Raw genomic sequence first — 26,288 nt, forward strand, 5'->3', positions numbered from 1 at the left:
TAACGAAAATGCTGAAACAACCTCTCAGTTCCTCACCTTCATGGCTGGCATGGGGATGCTGCTGCACATGACCCAGCTGCGTCATGAATTTCACCAGTGCTTCTCCTCTATTTCCTTTAGGAGGGGAAATGCTTCAGCAATCCTTCCACCTGCTTAAACTAGCATTGTTTTTGGTAAAATGTACAGTTAGCACCACCTACTGCAGGAATTCTATATAGCTCCTACACATTCTATTTTGGTTAAAAAACACTTCAGTAGTCTAAGCTGTACCTTACACCAAATGTAAGCAAAATGAAATAAAATCTTTTTTAAATAGGTTTGCAAACATGAATACAATATACATTTTCTATATACTCTTAAATCAGCAGCCTTTTCCCTCAGAAAGACAGATCAACCAATCTATTTTTGACATTTTCATGTATCATTTCCCTAAAATTACTGACCTCTGGTTTTTCCCCTGTATGTCAGGTGTTAAAGTTCTGTAGAAGCTGTTTCAAAAGGCTATATTAGTCCATACTAGTATTTTCCCCCAAAACCAGTACCAACACAGATTATGCCAGTTTAAAAGCAGTAGTGCAGTTGCAGAACTATGTGAATGTTTTGGAATATTCCATCACATCCTAAAGAGCATCTTAATATCCATTTCACTTTGTATAGTGACACTTTCTACATCTGCATATCACACAGAGGGAACAGGTAATTGTTACATATTGACATGATCATTTGCCAGTTTATTTGTGGAAAAATTCTTAAGTTTCTGCTCAAAAAAACACCATCTACACGCAAGAAAAACCTTCTTTTCCCAACATCGAACAAACACTGAACCAATGCATTGTTGTGGGAAAAGAGCCACATGTGATGATCAATACTGGAGATTTGAAATATTCTTTTATGATGTAAATCTAAAAATTGATTTCAAAACCTTGCAAATATTTTTTTGAGTGGTGGTTACAGATTGCTACATAGGATTTTATAGAAAATTTTATTCAACATACAACATTTTCCAGCAAAAAGGCAATATACAGGAATAGTTGTCGTACACTGCTGCTACAGGAGGAAATTAAAAAGACTGGAGAACTGAAAATGTGATCTGCAGAATTCAATTTTGTTTGTACTGCACTCAAACTAGACACGCTGTTGCCATTAGTTAAAAAAAAATTAAAAAGGAATAAAATATGGAGTCAGGGACCAAAATAAAACTACACACAATGAATATGAACATCAGTGAAATGATTTGCACCCAACAATTACCTTTTGAGTGTTAAAATTTTACATGTTCATTCTTTAAATATACAATTTGAATTTTATCTTTACAAAGTCAACAGCTGACTAAACGCTAGTGAGCATGCCTTCTGTGCTAAAAAGGCTGTATTTCGGTTATTAATGCTGGTTTCTCTACATCCTCAACCAGTCAACACTATGTGTTCTTAGCCATTTGCCAAAGCACAGTACAGTAAAACTTGTCAACTTCCATTAAAGCCATCAAACATGACCAATGGCATCAGCTTAATAAACCCACAGCAAAGTGACAGAAGAGCGGAAGGAAAAAAAAAACCAACTTAAAAAAAAACCATAACCAAAGATTACATTTAACGGCACAGATAAATGTAAAATCTTTGATATTAAGTGCCAACGTGCAAGATGAAGTACAGATTTTTATTACTGATGCTGTGGATTGTTTTGTACAAGATCAGCGGTAAAGACAAACTGAATTCCTCCAACCAAAACTAAGTGAAACAGAACTGTGTAAACATGAAATTTACTAGTTGCACTAAAGGACCAGGGTATAATATCAGGACAACCACATTAGGCAACTAGCAATCTTACGCCACCTGTCGAATTTCAAAAATGATGGAAACCTTTTTTTCCCCCCCAAACGGCAACCTTTTCCGCTCCTATCTTCTGTCCCCTCCCACTGCAGCAGCTTTCATCGCTGTAACAACTTATTTAAAAAATTGCCTATCGGTCCACATCGTTCATTGTGATAAAACCCAATTGGTTCTTCCAGACAAAATAGGCAGTCAACAGATACAGAGAAGCCAAACTGAACAGCCTCAACAAAATAAAAGCATCAGCAGCAAATCCTTTTTGCTGAAGACTTCATATGTGGTGCATGTGTACCCAAGGTTTGCGGTTGTTAACAGTGGCGCACACAAGAGGTTTGGTTAAGTCTTTAGTATGGTCAGTTAGGGTGAAGATGTCAGTTGTGAATCTTGATTGCTTTTTCCAGGTATGTATAGCGACTTCTCTTTGGAGCCTTGTTGAAATGGTCAAGCCCTAACCAAGGCCTTGGATGCGACATGTTGCCTAGGGAAAAAAAAAAAAGATTACACAAAAACTTTTGCAATCTCTCTGCACCACTGCTTAATTGCCTTCAGGACAACCCAAGCTAAAACTCAAAACCGTTTAGTACAAGAACAGATCTGATTTTCCATCTACACCTCGAAAAACTCAGTGCCTGGAATAGTATCATTTTCTGCAAACTCACCTTTTACATTATATAGATGGTCAAGGTATTGGATTTTATGTTTTGACTTGAATATATGTTCTATATCCGACAGAAAACAATCGATTCTGTGCAAAATATAGTTTGCATGGACCTCCCCAAGGGAGGGATTCATGTACTCTCAGCAAAGAAGGAACAAAAATTAAACTTAAGCTTATTACTATCAAATAGTGTTATGTATACTGAGAAAATAGGGAAAACCCAGCATAAAATACAATAAGCAGTTGTACAAAAAAGGATTTACTGTGTTCCATGCTTTAGGCCTGAACTGTAAAAATGTATTTAGAAAAGGTAAATGGAATATAGACTAATGGGTTGCCTATTCAAATGCATCTAAAATGTTGTAAAAAGCCTAAAAGAATATTAAGCACATATTCCTCCTCTTCATTGCTAAAACAGCGTTCACATACCAGGCTGAGGCTCAAAGTCTTTCAGATTTACTTCATATTCATCTTCATTGATGTACTGATGCCGACCCATCATCACGATTGCAAACTTAAACTTGAAGTGAGAAATGAAAAGGATAATGGGTTAAATGATGACCAAAGCCAATTACAAATACCAAATGTCAAAAGCAATTTTTCTTCAAAGCAATTTATCGACAAGCTGTCCAGTATAGTCAGCAGTTACCTTTTCAAACTCCTTTTCTTGGATGTCAAGCATGGTCTGAATCCTCTTCATAACCTCCCTAAATGGCTCTCCCTGAAACACGCAACAACAGTATGAAGAACAGGACAGTTTCCTTAAAGACACAGCTTTGCATACATGCACAACACATACCTGACGAATTTTCAGCAAAAATGGGATGCCAAACGTCCCAAAGACTTCCTTGTGGAAATGTGCAACAGGTATCAGCATCTCATTTTCCTTATCAAGGTCTACCTGGTCCAGAGGGATTTCCTATCAAATTAAAAAAGTAATCTTATGAACCCATGAATTACTTGCTGATATACTAATTATAAACCTGTTTTTTTTTTTTTAAGTTAAGCAAAACTGTACTGGATAAAGAGCATAGAAAATGGATTAAAACATTTTTTGGCCTGCTGAGTTTCCCAGGATTCCCAAAATGCACTAATATTTTAATTTCTTCCATTAAATGGCTTCAAATTACACCAAATTGTAATCTAGATAGAAATATTAAGTATATATTTCTAAATATAAAATGTTAAAACCAATAATACAATACAACCCATATAAGTATTTGGTTAGTGTACAAACCTGCACATTTCACATACCTCTATTCTGAAGGTGCGACTTGCTGCAGGAGATAAACACTCTAGCAGTTCATCTTCTTGGTGTACTCCAATTATTTTGTAGCTTACAATTTCTAGCAGCCTGAAGTGTCCACAAAAGCCAAAAATAAGGAAACAGTTAATAGATATCAACTTTGAAAACAAGAGAAGTAATGTCCTGTACAGCACATTTGAAATGAATCTCTTTACATTGTCAGATGTAGTCATAAGTTTTGACATTTCTCATCATCATTGCAACATTTTTAATAGCATTTAAATCTAAAAAAAAATCTGGCGCAAGGGGAATTAACATTTATTGATTGGCAAAGTTGCTAATTTCCTGTGGTGGACTATTTTCTTTCCAAAACAGAGAAAGATTTTAGTGGGTCCGACATGACCCTGAAAATGACACTTTTTTTTTTGCAAAACAACCTGTAGTGACACTATAGGCTTTTCTGGTCAAGGTACTGTACTTCAGGCCTCGACTGCTTACAAAACTCTCCTTTCACTTCAATGGACTTGCTCCACTCCACCTTTAACCTGTCCTTGCCAACAAAATAAATTTTGTAAACAAAAGAAAGGGTTCAGATTTCAAAACGGACTAAGCTCTAGGGGCAGGTCAGGTCTGGACTTCCGTGTGAACAACTCACGGGGTCAGAGTCACTTTCATGAACTGCTGTTTGAGCATCCGAGTATCAGATTGCACTGCTGCATTGTCACGAAGCAACAACATTCCCTGAACACTTCTACTTTGTGGAACACCTCCACATATGATCAAACTGGAATAACATCCCCCTAAAATCATAATTTCGCATAGTTGATCAGAAACACCCCCTACAAATCCCAGAAAACAACCGGCATGGACTGGCCTGTTGTTGGCAGTGTGCAGAACCTGAATACAGGGGACTGATGGTGATTATGAAGTGCAGACTACAATTTCTATTAAGGTACTAGTGTGGCATCCTTTATCTCTAACCAAAGGCTATCTGAATAGTCATTTTCTACAAATTATCAATGAAAATTATTCCTTCTGCTGGTACCAGTCTCAAGCACAACCAAGTGGCAAAGGCCTCAGACACCCACATGCCTGCTGACCGTCATTAAAAACACTTCCATGAGAAATGCCATGTCCTGTAACCTGTATGATTATGAAATACGAATAAGCTGCAAGATATCACATTCTAAAAATCAAACACCTAGCCATTACCTGAGCTTTTCTGAACCCTTGTCAGAAAGTTCTACAGCTTTTTTACATTCCTCCAGGAGATCTCTGACACAGCCATGCTTGTCTGGGTATAGTGTTATCTCCTGCAAAGATAAGATTTTTAAAGACTTTAAAAAGTAACTTACTTTTAAGGGATAAACAGTTTCCCTGCAAAGTTAATAGTACTGTTCTCAAAAAATAAAATTATGAATACCAGAGTTAAAGTTTACTAAATACCTAACTTAGAGTTTCAAACATCTAACAGAACTGTTATATTCCAAATTCCATTTGAAGAGGTTTATCAACATTCATTAAAAAGGTGTAATGGTTTTGACGTCAACCAGTGATCAATTTTTGTAATGTGCAAATTTTACCTCTTCCCGAAATTGACTATTCAGCCATATGGACTTGAAACTCCTCCTGTTTTCAAAATCTGTTATCTTCATCTTTAGCTATAGAGGAAAAAAACCAACATTTGAATCCTTTTCAAGTTTGAAGAAAAACTCCACACATCTAGACCTGATCTTTAATCACAACACCAGAAAATGTACTCATAAAAATGAAGGGTTCGGCAATGTACATTATGCTATGCAAAGAAATCTTGAGATTCTTTTTCAGGTGAGGGTTAAACAACCTGGACTCATTCTGGACTTGTCACAACCAAATCAATAAAACAAAGTCAAAATTAGGATTCACCTGCTGATAGTAAAGTTTCTTGGGTTGTCTGGGCTTGAAGAACTGAAGCAGATCTCTTAGAGTCCCTTCATAATTATGCCTGAGAGGATTGCCTGGTCCATCTCGGTAACTAGATACAAGAAGACATGAACAAAATGGATATTAAAGATGCAAAACACTCATAGTAATTACAGCTGCTTCAATGGTCATTTAGCAACATTCCACTTTACATTAAATGGACATACCCTTGGGACTTGAAGAACTGCAAAAGCATTGGGTCTGTGTTTAATCTCTGTGCAACCGTCTTTGCAACCTAAAAACAAGGATACCATAGATAAGTTTATGTATATACAACAATTGTATGGCAGTGAGTACAAAAATCATATGAAAAGAAGCCAAATGCTATTATTCAGGTACGTTTTTGATTAAATAAATTGTACATCATTAGAACAAGATATACCTTACAAGTTGTAAAAGTACTCACCTGGAAATAGTTCATTCTGTTTGACAGTGTAACCACAAAGCCTGGGTCATTAGGAATAGTTTTATCACAGAAGATAACATCCACACGATGGTACAGGTCTCTGAAGTAGTCTTTTGCAGTTGGTAACTCACTTGAATCATTTTCAGGGTCATCTCTAGAGAAGAATTTCATGAATATTTGTAAGAATAGGTACAAATAAGAGTAGGCATTCAGCCCATTTTGCTACATAAATCATATAATGTATTTACTACGTATTACATAATTGTTAGTATGCTCATTAGATATGCAACTACACTAGTAATTTTTTTACTTCTCTGGAACTTATTTTTCTAATCTTCTTTACAGCATTCATTCATCATTTTCTTTCTTTTCCCATTCATTTAAGTGAGGAGGACACTGCAGGAAAGACTACCGATTCAGGTTCTCTCTTACAAAATACTCACTTCTGAAACACTATTATATCCCCATCCATCAGCTCATCGAGCGCTTTATCCAGGGAGACATCATAGTCCTGAATTCTTTCTGTTAAATTGGGTTTTACTTCCTGAAAAGACAGTGGAGTACTGAGGTTAGGGAATATGAAGGAAACTAAAACAGATACATTTTCCCTTCAAATTTAGATTGTTTTAGTTACTGTTTGTGCCAACCCGGGTGGCATGTCAAAACAAAACTGCATCCCAACGCTGCAACCCATGAGGGACACTGCTCTGCATGGTTGCTCTCCACTAGCTTCACTGACTTCTCATGGTCTAAATGTAATACTGCACAGCCTTCTCAGATGTGTTGCGCGCCAAGCAGAAAGAGGCCAGATCATTCTCATTCACCAGAACACGAGCACACCTATTTCAGAAGGCAAAAGGCAAACTCAGATGTGCAGGAGACAAGTCTGAAGTTCATGAGAAACAAGGCACCCAAGAGTTTCACATGTTGTTTTGGCCACCAAGGACTTGAGATGCAGGGTCATCATATCCAGCGCTAACAGAAAGCCTGCTGCTTTAATGGCAAAGTGTAAAACGATCTCTGAAAAATGCCACTGCTTTCTGGTATTTATTTTTTAAAGTGAAATACCCAAATGTTTTAAGGCTCAACCATCTCCCACTTCAGGCCCAATTTTCTCATCTGACAAAGTGTAAGCTCCACCAGGAGAGCGAGCCCTGACTAGAGCAAGGGCAGGCCCTCTCTCTCTCTCGCGTGTCTCCACAAGCCTGCAGGTGCCTGGCAAGTTGCAGGAGTCAGTGCAGACCCCCCTCGACCTGACGACACTTCCTGTTGTGCACAGATATGCGGGGAATTCCAGAGAGTTGTCAAGTGACATGACTCAGGATCGAACTAGCATCACCTGGGCCACAGCGCCTCTACTGGCTGAACCACTCAGGTGCCCAACAAATAATTCCCGATGGTACTGTCAGCACAGTATTTGTCAGTTCGATTAATTCTTGAGTAAATAAGCCAGATGCAGTTGTATTTTGTAAACAGATCAAGACAAATTATGCCCTTACTCCATTAATTCACCTCTTAGCTTTACTAATACACACTAGGCTTAAGGAGTTCATATATTTCCAAAAGACATTGATAAAAAGGAAATACAATTTGTTCAAATAAAGTGGGAGTGTAATTTAAGTGTTGATGCATTCCTCTGTAACTGACAACTGGAAAAGCAAGAGAATCACACAAAACCACAGGCTTAAAAAGTGCCAAAAGCATATTTTGAGGCCAGAAAAGCCACTCACCTCATAGAGGATAAGGCTAGTTCCTTGCGGAAATCCTGCTCTTTCACACATAACTGGCAGCAAGTCTCCTGTTTCAAGAAGAAAAATAAATAAAGCCCCAAATACTAATAGGAGAAAATAAACTCAAAATAAATTAGTTAACTTACGTATTTTACAGGATATAGGTGTGTAGATATGTCCACAATAATTTAAGCTTCTAGTTTTTGGATCATACATCTTCAAAAACAACATGACATCATCTGAAAACAAAATACATTAATTATTCCTCGTGCTAATTTGGTATTTCTTGATAAGTCACCACATATACTCAGAAGTGATCTACAAAAATAAGGTTTTGCGATTTATTTGCACAGCATCTTTCAAAAGCCACACTAATATAGGACATTTTAAAACTGCTCACAGGTTCATTTGTTTTCACCTTCAAATGTTTCATTGTAACAGAACAGTGATATATCACATACTCCGGAAAAACAACCTTTGTTAAAAACACTTATAAAATTAGTTCTACGTCTGAAAGGGAATGTTTCATTTGAGACACTATTCTTGTTATAGTCTAATTACAATGGCACTGCACAACTGACTTCAACACTGAAACACTTACGGTCTTTGTCAAATTTGGGTAACGTCGCTCCACTGGCAGCCATCTCTGGGTCTACTGTTTCCAGAAATATGGTCCATGGGTTTTCATTGTCACTCAAGTCAATCATCTGTCCAGAAAATAATACACAACACTGATACAACTCTACCTCACTATACCTCAGGCCAAACTCAAGTAAAGTTAAACACAGCAGAAAAATTTTATGAGCCCCATCTTTAAGACGCTGGAGTAGTTCTTATGGCATATTTACAATATTTTTACAGTAGTCCCTACTGGGTTTCAAATTAAAGCCTTACTACTAAAGCTAAAAACTAGTGCATGCACTGCAAACAGACCTGTGTCAAATATACATGTTGCATTAAACTCATGCAAATCTAACATTTAGATTAAAATGTGCTGCATTTCACATACTTACAGATTTGCTGCAATCTGCTTCATAATCCAACATTGCCGGCCTCTTTGTGCCATTACTCCTCGCCTGCATCGGCCACAACCGGATCTGATCCTGTGGGAAACCCTGCAGCAGATCAATACAACACTAGATTCACGTCTTAAAGAACTCTTAAGCTCACATGCTTATGACACTGTTGTAACATGGAAAAAATCATGCATCAGTAATTTATACATTTCTTTGTCAAACGCAATCTTCAGGAATAGAGTACAAAACGCTTACCATGGTCTGCGAGAGATTCTGGACAAACTCGGCGAGGGTTGAGCTCTTCAGAACTTTGAACACAGTGTATTTCACCTTCTCCTCATCATACATGTCATTGCCCTGGTGGCCACAGAACTGGTCTTCTGTTACTATCTGAAATAAAACATATGATCAGGAAAACAAAAAGCTTTTCCAGATTGGGAGCACAACATCCCAAAAGAACAAACCTTGAGCTTACACACTGATTTTTATCTCAAATGAAAAAAAAGGATTGAAAGCTACTAGAACCCTGAAGATGCAAACAATTACCATCTAGAATACAAATGAGCTTATGCACGCAACACTCAAAAAAACGAGTCAGCTCTGACTCCACACACCTGGACTTGCATATAGAGGTGGGCTTCCTGTCTCTCTTTTCTTTTCTGTGCCTCAACCCTCTTTTCTTCCTGAAGCCGTTCAACAAGTTGCTGTGGGATGTCAAGATCTGTGACCGGTTGCAATACTTCACCTGCACAAGAGGAAAGAAAAGGGTTACGGTGTAAACTAAACTGAAGGCTAAGGTTAACCTAAACCATAATCACCCTTATAGATTCAATGGTTGAAAATATAATCAAACGGACGCAAAAGAAGAGTTATGACCATATTCAGAGAAGAAGGGATTAAAACTTCAGACCTATAGGTACTGGTCAGTAGCTTTCTTCAAAAGCAAAAACCAAAAGGAGCACTTGAATACTGCGGTTCTGTGTGATATACAAGTCCTCTTTGCGAGGTGAGGAGCAAACTAACATTTGTGCTGAGCAAAGATTTTACAATAACCAGTCTGTATCAGCAATGTAATGATTAATAATGCAAAAAACTAAATTTAATACAGAAGATATATTGGACGTATTCCATCTGGAGATGAAACGATTGTTGTACACTTAAAAGATTTGCAGCTCGAGTGCTATAGAAAACGTACAACAACACTGTTCTCAAGTAAGACATCATCATCAGTGCTGCTCCATTTCCCAAACAATGTGGTCTGCCAAGAGGTCTGTGTATGAAGAATTAGGAATTACTTACTGAGTTTGGATTCTCTAATGTACACCAACATGTATGCATTAGTACAATGACGAACTGACAGGTCATCATCGTGTCCTCCATAATTGTGTTCAATTGCTTCCTCTTTTGTACATCTGGATACAACGTCATCGTCAAACTTGCACCACTATGAGATACAAAAAAAAATCTGTAAATTAAGCTTTTCATACGACTTAATCATTAAAACCTACTTAAAAATCAGATATGCTTTGGGAAAAGATCTACTGTTGCTTACAACCATCGTCAAAAGCATACATAACACAAACATGCACAAACATGAACAGCCTTATAACTCACTTTGCCATCTCCTTTAGGATTGAGATACACCACGTAGTGTCCACCATGATTATCCCCACTGTGGACCAACACTGCATGGAGGATGTAATTAGCTGGATCCTTAACGTCAGGCTTCTGCAAGAACTCATCCAAGGGTAACTGTTCAGGAAACTCAAACCTGGACAACACAAGAGTGCCATTTTGTTACTTGTTAAAGTACCTATTACTTTTCCTGCCAGGTTTTTGCATTCATTTCTAAACCATTCAAGCTTGATATTCCCATATTCTTCATACCCACATGAGGAAAAATCCATCAATTTAAATAAGGTTTACTGGATTATGTGCAATGCAAGAATTTATTGGGGAGAATATATCCCCAATACATAAAGACGAATTCTAGAGTTTTGACTTATGTTAATAAAGGAGATTTAAAATGTATAACTCTTGGTCTCTATAGCCGATCTAAAATGCTTTAGAATTAGTGGGTCTTAATTTTATAAAGAGGGTATAATTTGAAAGATGTAAAATGATTTTCTTGAAGAAATGGCAGAACTTCCCCGAATGATGTATTTCCAATCTATCATAAAATCACAGTTAAAAAGACATCTGGTATTCACAAGCAGACTTCTTACCTGTCATTGATCTTAATGTTTTGGTCAGTTTGGGGATCATACATGAATCGCATGAGCTGCAAGTGCAGCACAGGAGGAAATGTCAAGAACTTCACTCCTTTCTCGGCTTCCTGTTGAAGACAATGTCCGCAAATGTTAAAACACTCTTATAACGCTAAATTTCCCACAAAGGAAATTTAACATAAGATAGTATCTTAAAAAGACTTCACATATTGTATTTTGTCTTGTAGTACAAGAAGTTAAGCCTCACCTGCAGGCCATGCTCCCCAGCATCGTATTTATTATCTCCGTCCAGCTGCTCCACTGCTACGTAATCTTTAAAGGACTCAAATACTGCAGAGAGAATACAGAGAATACATGGTTACTATAAAGCATTGACTTGAGCACACATCTCAGACCTAAAAATATTTACAATAATTCCTAAAAGGACTACTGGCATCTGTCAATGTAGTAAATAAACCTGAAAGACACTGCTGAAGAAAAATTGGGTAAAGCAACACTGAAAGCATGCACCTGCTAATTCAAGTGAGCAATGCTCAATACAACACTTCACAAGTTAATTCCTTTTAAGGACAGCTGCACATTCTGACATTTCTTTTGGATGCAGCATTTTTCTTCCAAATCCAAGATGTCTTTTCAAAAGTTTGCTTTACTGTCATATAGATTAAATAATAACCTAGTGTTATATGCATAGTACATAATGTATTATGACAGATGATTTGGTGCAGAACATAATATTCGTTTAGTTTTTGGAAGAAACTACAGAACAAATACAAACATTAAGCTTAAGCAAAACATTCAATATGCCTCAACACTACAGAAACCATGGACAACCCTGTTAACGATATAGCCTGTTCCAAGTTTAAATTTCAATAAGGACAGATGGAGAAAACGCAGCTACATGAAAGAAAGGATTTTTGAAATGAGTAAATTTATATACTTACTGTTTTTCTTTCCCTTTATACTGAGCTGGATGTCGTAGTAATCTTCTATTCTCTCAGATCTATAGTCTACATGTTTACACTGGATATAGGACTGTAAAGAAATAACATTTGCACATCTTAAGAACGAGCTAATACACAGGAAGAAAACGGATCATAGCAAATATCAACTTACCACCATCTTCCCCCTAAAGAGTTTCGGAATGGTGCCTTCAACACAAGTGCCTTTCATTTTGTTCTCAACATTGTCAAGGAGCTAAAGTGAGGGAAGAATATTAAACGTTTATAAAATGAACAGTAAAACTTAAAAAGTAGATGCTCTTCCACTAATAAGTGGAATGCGGATTTAAATTACTCTTCATCCCTACTGACCCACAGATGTCATGGTGCTGAACCAGGAGCTACTTTGGAAGAGCCTCGGAAGAGCAGTTATTCGCACCTTCGGCCAGCACCGGAGCTCAGGGCCACTTTAAGTAGAGATGTCTGTGCTTGGTGTGAGATGGGGGGGGACATTCTGTGCTTTTCTGGACCCTCAGAATGGCAGATAAGCAGGGTGTGCTGCATTTAATTTTTATTGTGGAAGGTTTTATATTATTTAAAGCACAATCCAAATATTTGTATAATTTATCCAAATATTTGTATACATTTTGCACTTAAAATACAAAGTAAGCAATGCCACACGACAGAAAAACTGCAACCACAGTTAAATAGTTATATGGCATCACAAACTCAGAATAGTAAATCCTATATTACAGTGGATAGAATATATTTATGTTCCAACTCAGTCTTACAGTGGGAATTGTGTATTTGAGTTACAAAAGCTTCCATCTAAATATAATTTAGGAATGCCTGCAAGCTCAGGAGCAACAGTACAAATTTTGAACTAGACATGGCCAAATAAAACAACACTATCTCTCAATTAAATGTACTTACCACTCTACAAAGTTCCTGCACATCATGCTGCATGAAACTGTCTAATGTTTCCCACCTTCAAAAGACAAATATAAAATATTTGGCAGCTCCAGTCTACTAAACACTTTTCCTCAATTAAAAGAATTCCAAAAGGGCAAAGTACAGAACAGATTTGCTGTTAGAACTCCACGAAATGCTCACCCAAATGATTTTGTCAACTTTTTTGTCCCTACTGGCTTGTCACTGTGCTGGAGCTCATAAAACACCCTTTGCAATGCTAAAGGGACACTTTTGGAAGAATCATCACCCTCTGTTGGCATCATATAAACTGCCTAAAACAGAAGTAAAACAAAAGAATTTGGCAAATTTAGGAAATAAGAACATACTTGCATGTAGGAAAAATTAAAATATCCCATGTTAGGGTCTATGAACCACATCTTTTTTTATAAGCCAGCAATGCATCAATTTTGTGAACTAAAAATTAAATACTGATTCTGCCGTTTTGCAGAATAGACTTACCCGTCGGAGCTGATTCGTAAAGAATAGTGTCTGTAATAAACTGTTCATGTAACAGGTAGCTCCTTGGTTCTTCAGCCCAACATAACCCGTGTGCTTCTTCGAATCCCATCTATAATACAATGTACACAATTACAGGACTTAACTTTGGCAGTAAACTTAATTTCCAATTATTTCAAGTCATCTCGGAAGCCGTACCCCGACTCTCACCCAGCTTTTCTTTAGAGTTAAAACTTAGAATAGTGCTGCTACTATTGTAAGGCAAGTAGCCTTTGCCCCCTTTCAAATGGGCCAACACTAAGCTTGCTGCATTTGTTCGCAGTCCTGAACAGGCCGGGAAAACGGGAACATCTTTGTGTGCGCCCTCTCACGCGGTGACAGAAACATCCCAAATTTCAGCATGTATGAGCCATAATAAGGAAGTCAGTTTTCACAGATGCTCTAATGTAAACCCATTAAGCAGCTAGAATTTGAATCCCCTTCCCCATGAAACAACGTAAGGAATAAAAAATACATACGCCACTCCGTGGGGAGCATCTGCCTGAACGTAAACTTCAAACGATACTTTGTCATCTTCAATGAACCCCTTTTCTGGATCGGTCACATCCTAGAAATATTAATAAAATTAATTTGACAAGTCTTTGGAAAGGAATCCCACTCAAAAACATCTTATGATTTCTACATCTTCGTCTCAACCACTCCTAAAACATGAAACTACTGAAACAATACATACACTCCATGACATGAAGTTGGAAAAACCCCAGTCATTTTCCTTGTGAAAGAAAAGATGACTGATCCTGCGACTGAAGGATTTTTCATCATCCTTATAATTTATTATTTTCAGCATTGCCTGGGCATGGCAAGACCACGACCTGCAAGTAACACAAAACAAGTGTTAAATCGACCAAGCCTCTGAATACTGGGGATCGGACATGGTCTTTCGAGAAAATAAGTCAAATCTAGCAACATTTTCTTAATATGAGAAACAGCAAGCCGTGCAAAAAGGTCAGCTTAGTTAAGTTTCATACTGCAGGTTGAATTAAAAAACAAAACAAAAAAAGACAAATTGTAGGCTGAAAAAAACTACTGTGTACAAATTGACTGAACTGAGCTGTCACTTACTAATAAAAGTTCCATGCAAAGCTTAAAGCAGGCAATATCAGAATACAAAACATACAATATGCAGATACCTTCCACCAATAAATACATTACAGTTATTCAGTTATGGTTTTCATCATTTACACACAAAGTAAATATCCAGGCATTTAGAAATAACAACCAATAACAGCTGCATCTTACGTGGAGTCAGACTCAGCGTTGCACTGCAGGAAAAACCCCACACTCTTCTGGTGAGGCCTGTCGGGATAAAACCTTGGCATCACCATAATCTTCCAAGGCAGGTTCCGCACGAAGCACGGGGGACTGAGCACAGACTCGCCCAGCCTGCTGAAGCGCTCCACGACAAACCGAAAAGTGGCCTCCGATCTCCAGCTTGTGTCTGTGGGGACAGAGCACATTGCAGCACTTCTCAAAATAGTAAAGACAGTCAAAACTCGCAGGATCTACTCCAGGTTTTCCAGCTGGCATTACAGAATTTACTAGTTTGCTGCTGTAGTTTAAGCTGAACGTTAAATATGCCTGTTCTACTTTCCTTTCTCCTGAAACCGGGAATATCGACGACCAATGGCAGGTTGCATACTCTGGGAAAAAGCAGCCACTAAAATGAACGAGCTCTCGGAAACCTGCTTTAAATGGGTCTTTGATCAATGTTTAATTCCATGGCGACGAGGTTGGTACGTCAGAGCCCCGTTTTATACCAATCACATTTCCTAACAGTTACGCACATCATAAACGATGGACATACATCCCCCAAAGTACTGGCAATACATTAACTCCAGAACTGTTTAATAAGACAGAGCATTTGAGTTATCTTAAAAGGCTTGTATGTTCTCTTTATCACATTTAGTTGCCGATTCCATGAAAAAGTCTGAACAGAGGTTGCTAACAAACACCCCATCGGACTAAGGACTGGTCACTTCCTGCAGTACTTCTTAACCAAGCAGAAATAAAGCACTAGATTATAATCAAGCTTTAAGGAAAAAAAAAAAGAGGTGCAATATTGGTAGACCAGTAACAAACGTCTTACAACTTAAGGAAGTAAATTATAAGTTACCTTTCTGTACAAGAACTGACTTAACAGTGAAACACAAACCAAAAGGCACAACTGAAAACTATGCATATAGATAGATAAAGACTTTATTGATCCCAAAGAGAAATTGATATGGAAGTGTTATGGGAAAAAAAGGGGGTTAATTCTTTAAATAAAGGATTGGGAGGGTCTGGAACAAGCTACTTGGCCATATCATTTAAGTTGAAACTCTGTCTTCTTCCAAAAAATCATGATAGATCCCTGGAATCAATTAATTACCATCAGCCAAGTGAAGCAGTTGGGTGTCCTCTCATAACTGATAGCTGATCTTATCTCAGGACTAATTTCAGCTAGCTTTCCAACAACAAATTACAAACCCAGAACATGTCACATTTCCACTGTGGACAAACAAAAATCTACTAGTTTTATACCTTTTGACATTTAGATGGAACCTGATATCATATAGAACTTTTTTAGAATAAACTTACCATCTTCCATGTCTTCCTCTGTGTTGTTGTGTCCATCAGCCATTGCTACATTGCCGTTAATGACTGGATTTGGAGTGATTCTTGGGGGATCATCTGTATCTCCCGCTAAAAGTGAAAAATCACAGGGTTTAGAGAGATGCCTAGCTTGGCATTAAAATAAAGTCTTCCGACGTGTATTATTTTACAACATAAAAGTACTACGTTGTAAGGATACACTGTAAACTACCCCATACCCACAAATCAACAGGACAACAGTGAAAGAAAGGCTAAGAAGAAGCGTCGTCAGTCTACATATAATACTTATGTATTGACAAACCATACAATCATTAGTGCGGTAATAACGAAAGTATACTCAACCAAGTGATAACATAGGGTTTTTCTAAACCTATGTGATATTACTGACTTTGGTTATAACAACACATAGAAACTTCTTTTGGTCCAGGATGATAAAGATGCTCAAAAAAACCAACAGCCACTGGTGAACTCAAGTGGAAAGGACAGCTAGCCCGTGGTGCCCACTGAGGTGTGGAGATGCATCAAAAACAGCATTTCAGTAAGAGACACAGGAAAGAGAACACTGGCAAAGGCAGTTTTCCTAACGAAACTACAACTACTAAGATTGTAAAGAGACATCCTGCATAAAAAGACTTTTCAATTAAAGAATTCAACTAAATATTAAGAAAATCTGAAGCTTAGTACGAAAGCAATCTCATCGTTATTTTAACTACCGGTACCAAACATATTTCTGAACCAGCATGTGGCAGGGCTGAGTCTCACACACCCTCATAGCTGTTGATGAGCCTCCAGGTTTAAATGGCTCTGGTGGACATGAACTGACAAATAACGAGAACAGGTTCACAACACAGAAAGAACAACTTACTGTGTCACACTCACACAACAGAAAACACAAGTCAAAGGTGTGAAGGCAAAAGATTTTAATAACTTAACACCTTTATCCCACCCATGCAAACTGCACAAAACTCCCAAGCCCCAACCAAAAGGCACTGAAACCGTATTTTAAGAACTCAGCACCCTATAAGAAAGGAAATCGGGTTCATAGCAACTCTAAAGCCAGTTTCATTTCAGAAGCTGCTGACCTTGTAGTTCTTTAAGCAAGACTCTGTGGATACAAACCCACAAAAAAAGCACCCAAATACCTTTTCTTTCTCCAGTTTTTCCCACACCATTTACAGTTTTCCCAGTTCCACGACTGACATGCAATATTACTTTTGGCAACTCCTGCCTTTGTACAGCTGCAAATTGGCATCTAAAGACAAACCTCAGCTCCAAACTCGACAGAGGTTTTAGGGAGTTAAATAAAGGAAAGAGCTCCAATAAACAGCCACAAACATTTATTAAACAAGAAGGAAACTAAGAAAACTAAGGTGTAAACACCATCTCCCTATACCTAGAATAAAGCCGTGCATGACTTTAAATGTTGTAAGCATTACTGGAATATCCATTAACTTGGAAAAGAAACCACAAACAAGAGGTTTACATGTTTCATACCGCATTATGACACAGGATAACAACACATCTACAAATGTATTCCTAGTCATAAGAATGATGTTCTCACTTCAGAAGTGACACAGTACAATAACTCCTGGGAGAAGTAAAGATATCTGGCTGGTAAGGGAGGACGTCAGCTGATATATTAATTTAAGGCATTTGCTTACTTAACTTGTTTTTGCAAAAATAGTTACTTTAACCTAATCACTGCAAATGTTTTAAAGTGCAGAATTGTCCTCAATTTAAAGCCTCAAATGTGTAGGTTTACTTTACTCTGTTACACGTGCAAGTCCGGCTACCATCAGGCTCTACTTCCTGAACAGGGCTTACACATTTTTAGGGAGAGACAGAACAGTTCAGGGAGGTCCCAGGACTCTCAGTATGTGCTGGCCCCATCCTTTATGCTCAAGATCCCAACTCATTTAATAATCCTACACTGATCTGTCCGAAAAAAATCCACTTCACTGATGAACAATCTAAGTAAAAGAACAAGCCAACACACTCCTATAATTTCACTGGTCTTCAGGACTGCAAGAGACATTATTTGTTCAGGCTTGACAGTGACTAAATATTTCAAAGGAAAATCGCTGCTTTGTCCCCATACGCCCTCCATGTATGGTGCTCTGAAAGTTTGAAGCCACTATAAGATGCTCGTTACTTATAGCAGTTTTGAATGATGTACTCATTTATTTTCCAATGCGAGCCCCTGGGCGATCTCCGAGATAGCTGAACGATGCCCAGATGGCCAGAAATAAATTACTCCTCCCCTTGAAAGCCCAGCATGACTTGCATGAAATGGACACTAGTGACTTTTCGTTTACATTTAAAGGGCACTGACGGCGCCTCACAATGAAATGCCATTACAGCGGCCGTGCTTTGTGCGCATCCGAAAGGCGGGTGAGCTCGGCGGAGCGATAAAGGCGGCAGATTAAAAATGGCGAGCCCCACACGCTGTCCGTGCGTCCGTCTTCTCCGTACAATGCAGGAGAGAAAATCCCCACTCGCGGCCCGGGCCCCACGCCGGCCCCACCGGATCCGAACAGCAGCCTTTTCTGAACTTTTACCGCAGGTGAAGAGCGACAACCTCACGATTCAGACCCGACTGTCACAGCGATGACGCCTATGGACCTGAATCGCAATGCGGCCTGGGTGATGCAAGGTTAAAATAGTAGTGCACACACACACACACAGACGAAAACGCATTTGGGGGGTGGGGAGGACCAAATTAAAAGGGACGCACGGGCTGTTCTGCAAAACAAGCTGTTGCAAAATAATATTCCTCCATCTTGAAACCGTTTCGCTATCGCCCCCCCCCCCTCCTCCTCCTCCTCCCCCACTCCCCGTGTTAAAACGTCGCTGGCTGTCCACGGGCCTGGTAAATAAAAGACCATCATTTCTCCTGCTGCCGGGCCGGGCAGTGCAAGCAGACACGCCGCTGTAGAGGACAGCCCTGCGCCCGGCCTGTGGTGGACCGGTCCATTCAAGGCCAGTCCGGTCCCGGACAGTTATTTACCACCGACCCGTGGACCGGCTCCCCTCATCCCCGCGGGTGCAGCACCGCCGGGCCGGCTCTGCAGAGCTGGATAACCCCCTACGCTTCAACAGCCGACTCTTTAAGCGACCCTACCACCCGTTTGTAGCTGTACTTTTAAGACACGTCGGGGGGGGGGGGCGTGATACGACCCAGCCAGCGTGCCATCTAGATAACAATGCAAAGGACAGGGCAGCTTGGCGACTCCACTACGCGAATAAAACACGTCCCGGCTGCGAAAGACACAAAATACCGTGTGGGTTACACGCTGGAAGACGCATATGCGATGGTGTTCAGACACCCGATCTCAGGCTGCATGTCGCCTCCAAGAGGGACTCGTTCACCGTCTTCGGGACGGAGCCTGGAGTGTAAACATCACACCAACTGACATTTTCACTAGCGGCAGGGTAACGATCATGTCACGCAGCCTGCAGAGGTCTTTAAACCTCCCCGAAGAGCCGACTAAAGGCGTCCCGATGTTCGCCTTGACGGGCTGACATTCATTTCACGACTAACTGAACACCTCCCCGCAACGCTCCTGACACGGAAAACCCAGGACGTAGGCTTCGGTGTCCCCCCCCACCCCGAAACTCACACTAGCTCGCTGGGCAACGCGTTTCAAGTCAGCCCGATAAAAAAAAAAACACGACTCCCAACTCGCTCCCCCACCCGAGTGGCGTCTGCGATCGCGGCCTCCCCCTTACCCTCCATCTCCATGTCCTCGGGCTCGCTCAGCTGCTGCTCGCCGGCTTTCTGCTGCTGCGGGTGGTGGTGGTTCATGTCGGCGGCCGCGGCGCTGTGATGGTGCCTGTGGTCTTCGTTCCCCTCGGCCTTTCCCGACGCCGAGTCCGGAGCGATCCGGGTCTGAGGATGGGGTGTCTGGGAAGGCGGAGGAGGGGAAGACAGGTCGAGCCTGGGCGGCTGGGCCTGTTCCGCGACGACCTCGGCCTTTCCTGTCGTCTGCGCCGGGGGTTGAGGAGGGGAGGTCGGCGGGGGAGCAGGCAGAGAAACGCGGACGTATTTGCTCGCTATTCGCCCAATCTCGGCGCCTTGAAGGGGGTACAAGTCGCTGACGATGGGGAGAGGAGGAGGAGGAGGGGGGGATGAAAGGGGCTTCAACGTCAGGAAGCCCAAATAAAAGGAAAAAAAAGTAATTACCAGGCTTTTGCCCCCTAGAAAATGGGGCAAGATCTGAGGTGAGAGAAATCACTCACGCCACCTGCAACCCAAGAAAACTACCCTGCAAAAAGAAGCCTAGCGCGCAACTGAACTCAATTTTTTTGTTTACTCTTGATTTTTTTTAAAGCTCACACGCAGACTGAGCAGAAGCCTAAAGACCGGCTGCCCCGCTGCATTCCCAGCCTCTGTGCTCCTCCGATTGTCCCTCGTCTCGGGGAGAGCGACGAAAAAATCTCTCCATTCAAACCGGCTCTAATTTGGAATCGCACTAATTCCGAAATTGCAAGTGCCTAAGGTACCCCCCGTCTGTTTTTCTCTGACTTTTTTTCTACCCGGTTTCCTCTTCCGAATCCCCAGACTATATTTAGAGAACTAAACGCCAATTTGCTCCGCGTTTAAAAGGCTTATTCTCCGTCTAATTTGTGGTGAACCCGGTCCCAGTCCGAGCCTCTCTCCCTCTCCCTCTGTTTGTGATGATCGGTTCGAGGCGAAAACTCAAAATGGCGGCCGCGCTCCTCTCCGAAATGTCACATCCGCATGGAGCTCTGAGCCTCGCGCACACTGCACACTAACGCAGCCGGCGCAGTCAGAGGCGTGCGCCAGCTGACCTGCATTTATCCTCTTTTTAATGGCTCGGAAAATAAGTCTTATATATGGATGTTTAGGAGGGGTGGAACTAAAAAGGCATTGTATTGCCCCTTAGTGTCGCTTATTCATTGCAACCTTTTGTTTTTAAATAATAGTCCGCAAACTAAAAAATAATTTAAGTCAGAGCCTAAAAAAAATTAAAACTCAAGATCTAGCTTTGATTAGTCATTCATTTCTTAACTTACTGTTTTCATAATAATTTGGGGATGTGCATTTCGCTGGCACATCATTGGCACATTTCAGCTCGGGGACTTTAAAAGATGAGTAGTACCTTTGTAAAGTGATCAGCAATTAAGGTTCCCCAAAGGTGTCTCAGGTATCCTCTGAGGTTCCGCAGGTAGTGTGTGTGAAAAGCCACAGAGGTTCCTTGGGCCTGACCTCCGGAAGGAGAACTCGTGTACTTGTTGATGCGCAAATGTTTTGATGAGACAAATCAGCCTTCAAAGGCAGAAACTAATTGCTGCAACCTTGGTGGTGTAGTATGACATCCAGATATTTTAATGAATGGAAACATATGGTCGTATTTCAGAAATGACGACAATCCCTTCTGCAGGCAGGCGACCGTATGAACTGAAGCGCTGAAACATAAATTCTCCTTTGGTTCAAGATAGTAGGGTAAAATAGTGTAAATTGTCAGCACATGGCAATAAAGGAAAGGAAGGAGCAGTAGGTCTCCAGGCGCCGTGTGGACAGGTGGCTTTCGAGGACATTTTTTGTAGGTAGTTAAAGATCGGGCAAACCTGACGCATCCGAAGTTCTTTAAAACTGAGAACAGGAGGCACTTCTTTATGCCAAGGGTAGTGGGAGTGTGGAACGTGTTACCCGGCCATGTTGTTAAAGCCTGGCTTCTTTCAAGAAAAGAGCTGGATCAAACTGTCAGGTCAATTAGCTGGATGGGCAGAATGGTTTCCCATGCTCCTGGGGGCACTGGCACAAGTTTCAGGGGGCTGTTCCTGTCGCTGCTTGTAGGGTGACCAGATGGAATTCCTCCAGATGTTATTTGCATCCAGAGCCTCAGATTGTGATGAAAATGAAAATTGTGCACAGACACAGTTGGTACCTCTTTAAGTCATTTCTTAGCTGGTGCCTGCCTTAGTTGTGGTAGACAGAGCTGTTGAAAGAGCCTTTAATGCCAGTGTAAACTGTACCTATCTGGGGCAACGTTCTAACAATGCAGTTCTAGTGTACTTTTGAAATGGCCATTAAAGATTACCATCAACAGCTTGTCCTCTCTTGTTTCTTAGCACTGTGCCTCACAGGTAGATGTTGTTGGCAATCAGCAGCCAGAATGACTGAAGAGATTGCACAGCAACACCTTGCCCGGGTTTGACTGGAAGACTGAAAAAGAACCACCTGTAGGCACCTAGCGTGTACAAGATACCTCCTTTGGTTCAGTTTGTTAATTGGGTGAATCAATTACATGTCACTGTGATGCAATTACAGCTGGCACGCTTACCAATACAAGCTGAGGAAGGGATAGTGGCAGCTTTTGCACTCGAGCTGTTTAATGAAAATTAGTTTATTTCAGACATATACATCTCTTAAAACGGTGAGTATCAGAATCAAAATGCCTGAAACACAGGGCCACAAACAGACCAGGGGCTTCTAGGCTGACAGTATTGCAAGCTGAAGTTGGTAGCTATGTCAGCGTGCGTAGGCTGCAAAAAGAACAGATATTGGTTTATTCCATGCTGAAAAGAGACACAATAAGAGATAAGATCACTTTATTGGCCATATACAATTTCTCGCATTAGGAATTTGTCTTTTCGCAGACCCCAGCTTGCTCTCCACGAGACACACAGACGGGGAGAGAAACTTTAGCCACAGAGCCACTGCTCCGCCAAAGTTCCCTCTAAACCAGGCACACGGGTTATGAAATCAGCACACCTAGGAAATTGAACTGCACACAAAAAATTGAATTCCCCCACAATATGATAATAATAAAACAAACACAGCCGTCCATTGAAAAATGCTAAATTGACCACATGAGACTGGCTGCAAGAGGCCAGGCTTGGCTGTGTGCATTATTATTGCTACTCGATCATCGATATCTATGCTCTCGTCATCTCGTCTCTATGACAGGGATCGTTGAGTCGCTGTCCAGGTCTTTTGGATCTTGGACTATATTAACAAAAAATAATTTCGGGTTTACATTTTTACATACACTCCATTTAGTGCGCACAAGTTTTTGTCACTGGGGGGAAAAATGTGCACAACTTTTTGCACACACAGGCCATTACAAATTAGAGGGAACACTGCGCAATATTTTGGATGTGGAGCCTTCTTCAGGAGCCACAGCCAAAACAATGTCTCTCTTTTCTTTCCGGCATGGAATAAACCTTTATCTGTGCCTTTGCAGTATTGTAAGCGGTGTTGTTAGCGCAGATTCATTTATTACATCACATATTGCCTTCTCGATTGATTTCTGTCCCCAGTTAAAGGCAATATATCTCTACATCTGTCCGGACTGCCACACTGAGTCACCAACAAGGCAGCGCATTTCTGCTCGGAGACTGGGGAAATGCAGGCTGGGAGATTGCACAGGCATGCAATTGACGTGATCTGGCAAGCCAGGAGAGAGGATCACAAGACCCGGGCTGCTGTGAGCAGGACAGGCCATTCACGTCGGACCTTCAGCCAGTATTAGTGCTGAACGGTACAAAATCCTTTCTGAGTGCAAAGCCTGCTGCTGCAGATCGGCAGGGAAATTAAACACTGGATAGATGTGTCTCTTTGAATTCTGACTTACTGTCCTTCTCCGCAGAAGAGGACAGCGGCCTGCACAGGCAGGGCAGCTGCAGCTGGGCTGGGTGTCACTACAAGGCTGGCTATGATGTAGCAAGAGGCCCCTCTTTTAGTAGGGTAGGGTTACGAGCCGCAGTGGGATGGAGATCATTGCTGGCGCCAAAGTCTTTTCAGTGCTTTCACCTTAGTACTGGAAATACACTTAATGCACAGTCTTCTGACGATGCCAAGGTAGAGCCTCACATGTAGCATTAAAAGGTGATACGATGTTACCATTTCATGGACATAAAATATTTTTTACATCACTGTTACCCATGATGAAGTAAGAATTAAACTGTTTTAATCGATTAACTCAGTGAATCCTTATCCGTACGCAGCTTGGAGTTTTCGATGCGCATTGGTTTGTTAGGGAAAGGAAACGTTATAAAAAGCCAATTGGAGTAGTAACTGGAGGAGAGCAAATTCTCGATAAGAAAGAGTACATTTGATTAATTAAATAAACATCATGTGGAAGTTCTTATTTACAAAATAGGGTGGATATATGCTAAACAAGATGCAGCTAATGCTCCTAAAGGAGCTCATAAATGAAAAGGCATTCGAAAAACAGCATATTGTCACTTGTCATGTCAAGTATTGACTTGCGCTGATTTTGGTTTAGTTTTACATTTAATTGATTGAGGTGAAACTATGTCATTTCGACTGTCCTTTCTGTCTGAAGGTTTTAGCGGAAATGAACAACGTCCACAGGTTGCAGTCAAGCAACTTCTTGTTAGTTAATTAAGTACAGAGCTGGGCTGGAATGAAAACCAGTGGGTCTGGGGGTCCTCAGCACCAAGGCCTACGAATCACTGTCCTGGGGGGGGTGGTCTAGCTATTTGAGTCTTGGGCCAGTATAACTGGCACTACCAAGTGAAAACCCATGAAGGTCAAGGACACAGACATGTAAACAGATGGCTGTATACGCAAAATACATCAATATTTATATATGTACTGTAAGTGTATGTGTACACATGCATTTCGTACAAGAGCTGTGCATACACTGTTAATTAATTCCTAGAAAATGTTAAATGCTTACACGTTTATACATGTAGTGATGGCTGCTCTGACATGCTACGCATTCTATAGGTTTAAAGGCTGCATCTTGACTCTCGTTTTGCCCGTGTGGATCTTAATGAGGCCGCCGTGTGGAACAGTCGTCAAGGACTTGTAACTAGGATGTTCGTGGGGTTCAAATCCAATCAGTGAAACGCTACAGTTTGTCCACTTGGGCAAAAGAATGTGGTGAGTCAGCATACTGTGTGTATAGAAAGCCCCCTGCTAAAACACATCAATTCTAACCTCACACGGTATTCTCTTTCCACACCATGAGTATAATCTATTACAATCTGTACTGGACAAGTTGCGACCAGTCCCGACAGACAGAGTGAAGCTGGTAGCACTCAGCAGACTCCTGAAGAATGGAGTTTTCAGAGCAGCATAACAGAATATGACACTTTTTATTAAATAGAAAAGAACTAGTGAGCATCAAGCCAGATTTAGCAACCGCAGCACTCAAGGCAGTGGGACAATGGGAAAGTATAAAATGACCCATTAATTGTTTTCTGAAGTCAAATGTTTCTCTGTTTGTACACTAATTATTTTCATGTAAAAAGCAATTTGGTTTTTGTTGGCAAGCCATTCTAGGACGCTTATACTTCATCAAATGGTGCTTTTCAAGAAAACTATGACTATAAAACAACACTATGTATATATCGAACACTGGCCTGTTTCTCTTTGTGACACAGACCACAGATAAGTAAACAGACACTTGATGTGAAGCATACAAAAGCTATCTGTAGGATTATTAAATATTATTAATGTGAGAGATTCCCTTATCTAAACCGACCCTGGTTTGCATCCATTTACCTTGCTTATTTTCCTGAAGTAATCGTAGTGAGGGCCTTGTTCTTAGGATACAATAGCAGTGATCCAGCTGCCATCTGAACCCACAATATTCTGGCCTTCAATGGAGAGCCCTGCCTGGGGGTAAAAGCTGCAGCATGTATACAAACACATACTCGCGCTCTGCAGCACTGAAACGGCTGAGTCACCCACAATGCCGTTCTCAAGCTGTCAGACTGCATGACCCTTTGTCCTCAGGGCTTGACCGCCCCTGGCCGGACCAGTGGAGGGTCTGGGCTGGCTATTGAAGTCTGGGCTGGCCTCTGTGCTTCAGTGACCCGAGGGACAGCTCAGCAGTGGACCGAAGGAGAGGAACACATGCTCGGAAGCTGGGAGTGATGGGAAGGAGACCTCACGCCCTCAGGGGCACTGCCTGGGAGAGAGAAGTAGCACGTTGGAACAGGTCCTGGGGACACCTTCATCCGGAGAAAGACTGCTGATGAAGATGATCTATACAGAAGATATTGCATACATGGCCGCATGTCTTTTTCTTTAGAGGATTTTATTGAAGTTTCATGCTCTAAGCACCGCCCATGGGCATTCTACTGAGGCACTGCTCCCTCTAGTGGTATCTTCCTGCGTCTATTACAGCACCTTCTCAGAACAGTAAATGCATTTATCACTGCAGAAGGAAGCGAGCATCAGTAAACCGAGATA

At 40.9% G+C, this 26,288-nt stretch overlaps 1 protein-coding gene across 4 annotated transcripts; it reads right to left on the minus strand.

The window, feature by feature from the left end:
- Positions 1 to 968: 968 nt before the first annotated feature.
- Positions 969 to 20,839, minus strand: usp7 (ubiquitin specific peptidase 7 (herpes virus-associated)). 4 transcript variants are annotated; one of them, XM_088612977.1, is made up of 32 exons: positions 20,277 to 20,838; positions 19,823 to 20,187; positions 16,079 to 16,183; positions 14,741 to 14,939; positions 14,175 to 14,313; positions 13,960 to 14,048; positions 13,445 to 13,553; positions 13,127 to 13,257; positions 12,947 to 13,001; positions 12,189 to 12,269; positions 12,017 to 12,107; positions 11,323 to 11,405; positions 11,073 to 11,182; positions 10,462 to 10,618; positions 10,147 to 10,291; positions 9,462 to 9,592; positions 9,103 to 9,237; positions 8,845 to 8,946; positions 8,433 to 8,538; positions 7,978 to 8,070; positions 7,832 to 7,899; positions 6,545 to 6,645; positions 6,102 to 6,255; positions 5,863 to 5,930; positions 5,639 to 5,747; positions 5,317 to 5,394; positions 4,946 to 5,046; positions 3,742 to 3,841; positions 3,287 to 3,406; positions 3,137 to 3,208; positions 2,917 to 3,007; positions 969 to 2,307 (listed from the first exon to the last, which is right to left on the minus strand). In XM_088612977.1, exons 2-32 carry the CDS (start codon positions 19,896 to 19,898, stop codon positions 2,201 to 2,203), a joined length of 3,306 nt encoding a protein of 1,101 aa, XP_088469103.1. In that variant the 5' UTR covers positions 19,899 to 20,187; positions 20,277 to 20,838; the 3' UTR covers positions 969 to 2,200. The 4 variants fall into 4 exon arrangements, with proteins under 4 accessions (XP_088469103.1, XP_088469104.1, XP_088469102.1 ...); XM_088612978.1 differs by having other exon boundaries at positions 8,845 to 8,934; positions 19,823 to 20,839; XM_088612976.1 differs by having other exon boundaries at positions 19,823 to 20,838.
- Between the last annotated feature and the right edge of the window lie 5,449 nt (positions 20,840 to 26,288).

Source organism: Lepisosteus platostomus, chromosome 19 (assembly GCF_059453375.1).
Source record: "Lepisosteus platostomus isolate fLepPlt1 chromosome 19, fLepPlt1.hap1, whole genome shotgun sequence".
In the NCBI taxonomy this organism is placed as follows: Eukaryota; Metazoa; Chordata; class Actinopteri; order Semionotiformes; family Lepisosteidae; genus Lepisosteus; species Lepisosteus platostomus.

Bases quoted from the DNA above. Each gene is read 5' to 3' on its own strand.
- usp7 (XM_088612977.1), bottom strand. From the start codon at position 19,898: ATGAACCACCACCACCCGCAGCAGCAGAAAGCCGGCGAGCAGCAGCTG. The intron at 16,184-19,822 runs GTAAGGGGGAGG...TTTCACTTTTAG, and splicing joins CGAGGACATGGAGATGGAGG to CGGGAGATACAGATGATCCC. The intron at 14,940-16,078 runs GTAAGTTTATTC...CTGTCCCCACAG, and splicing joins AGAGGAAGACATGGAAGATG to ACACAAGCTGGAGATCGGAG.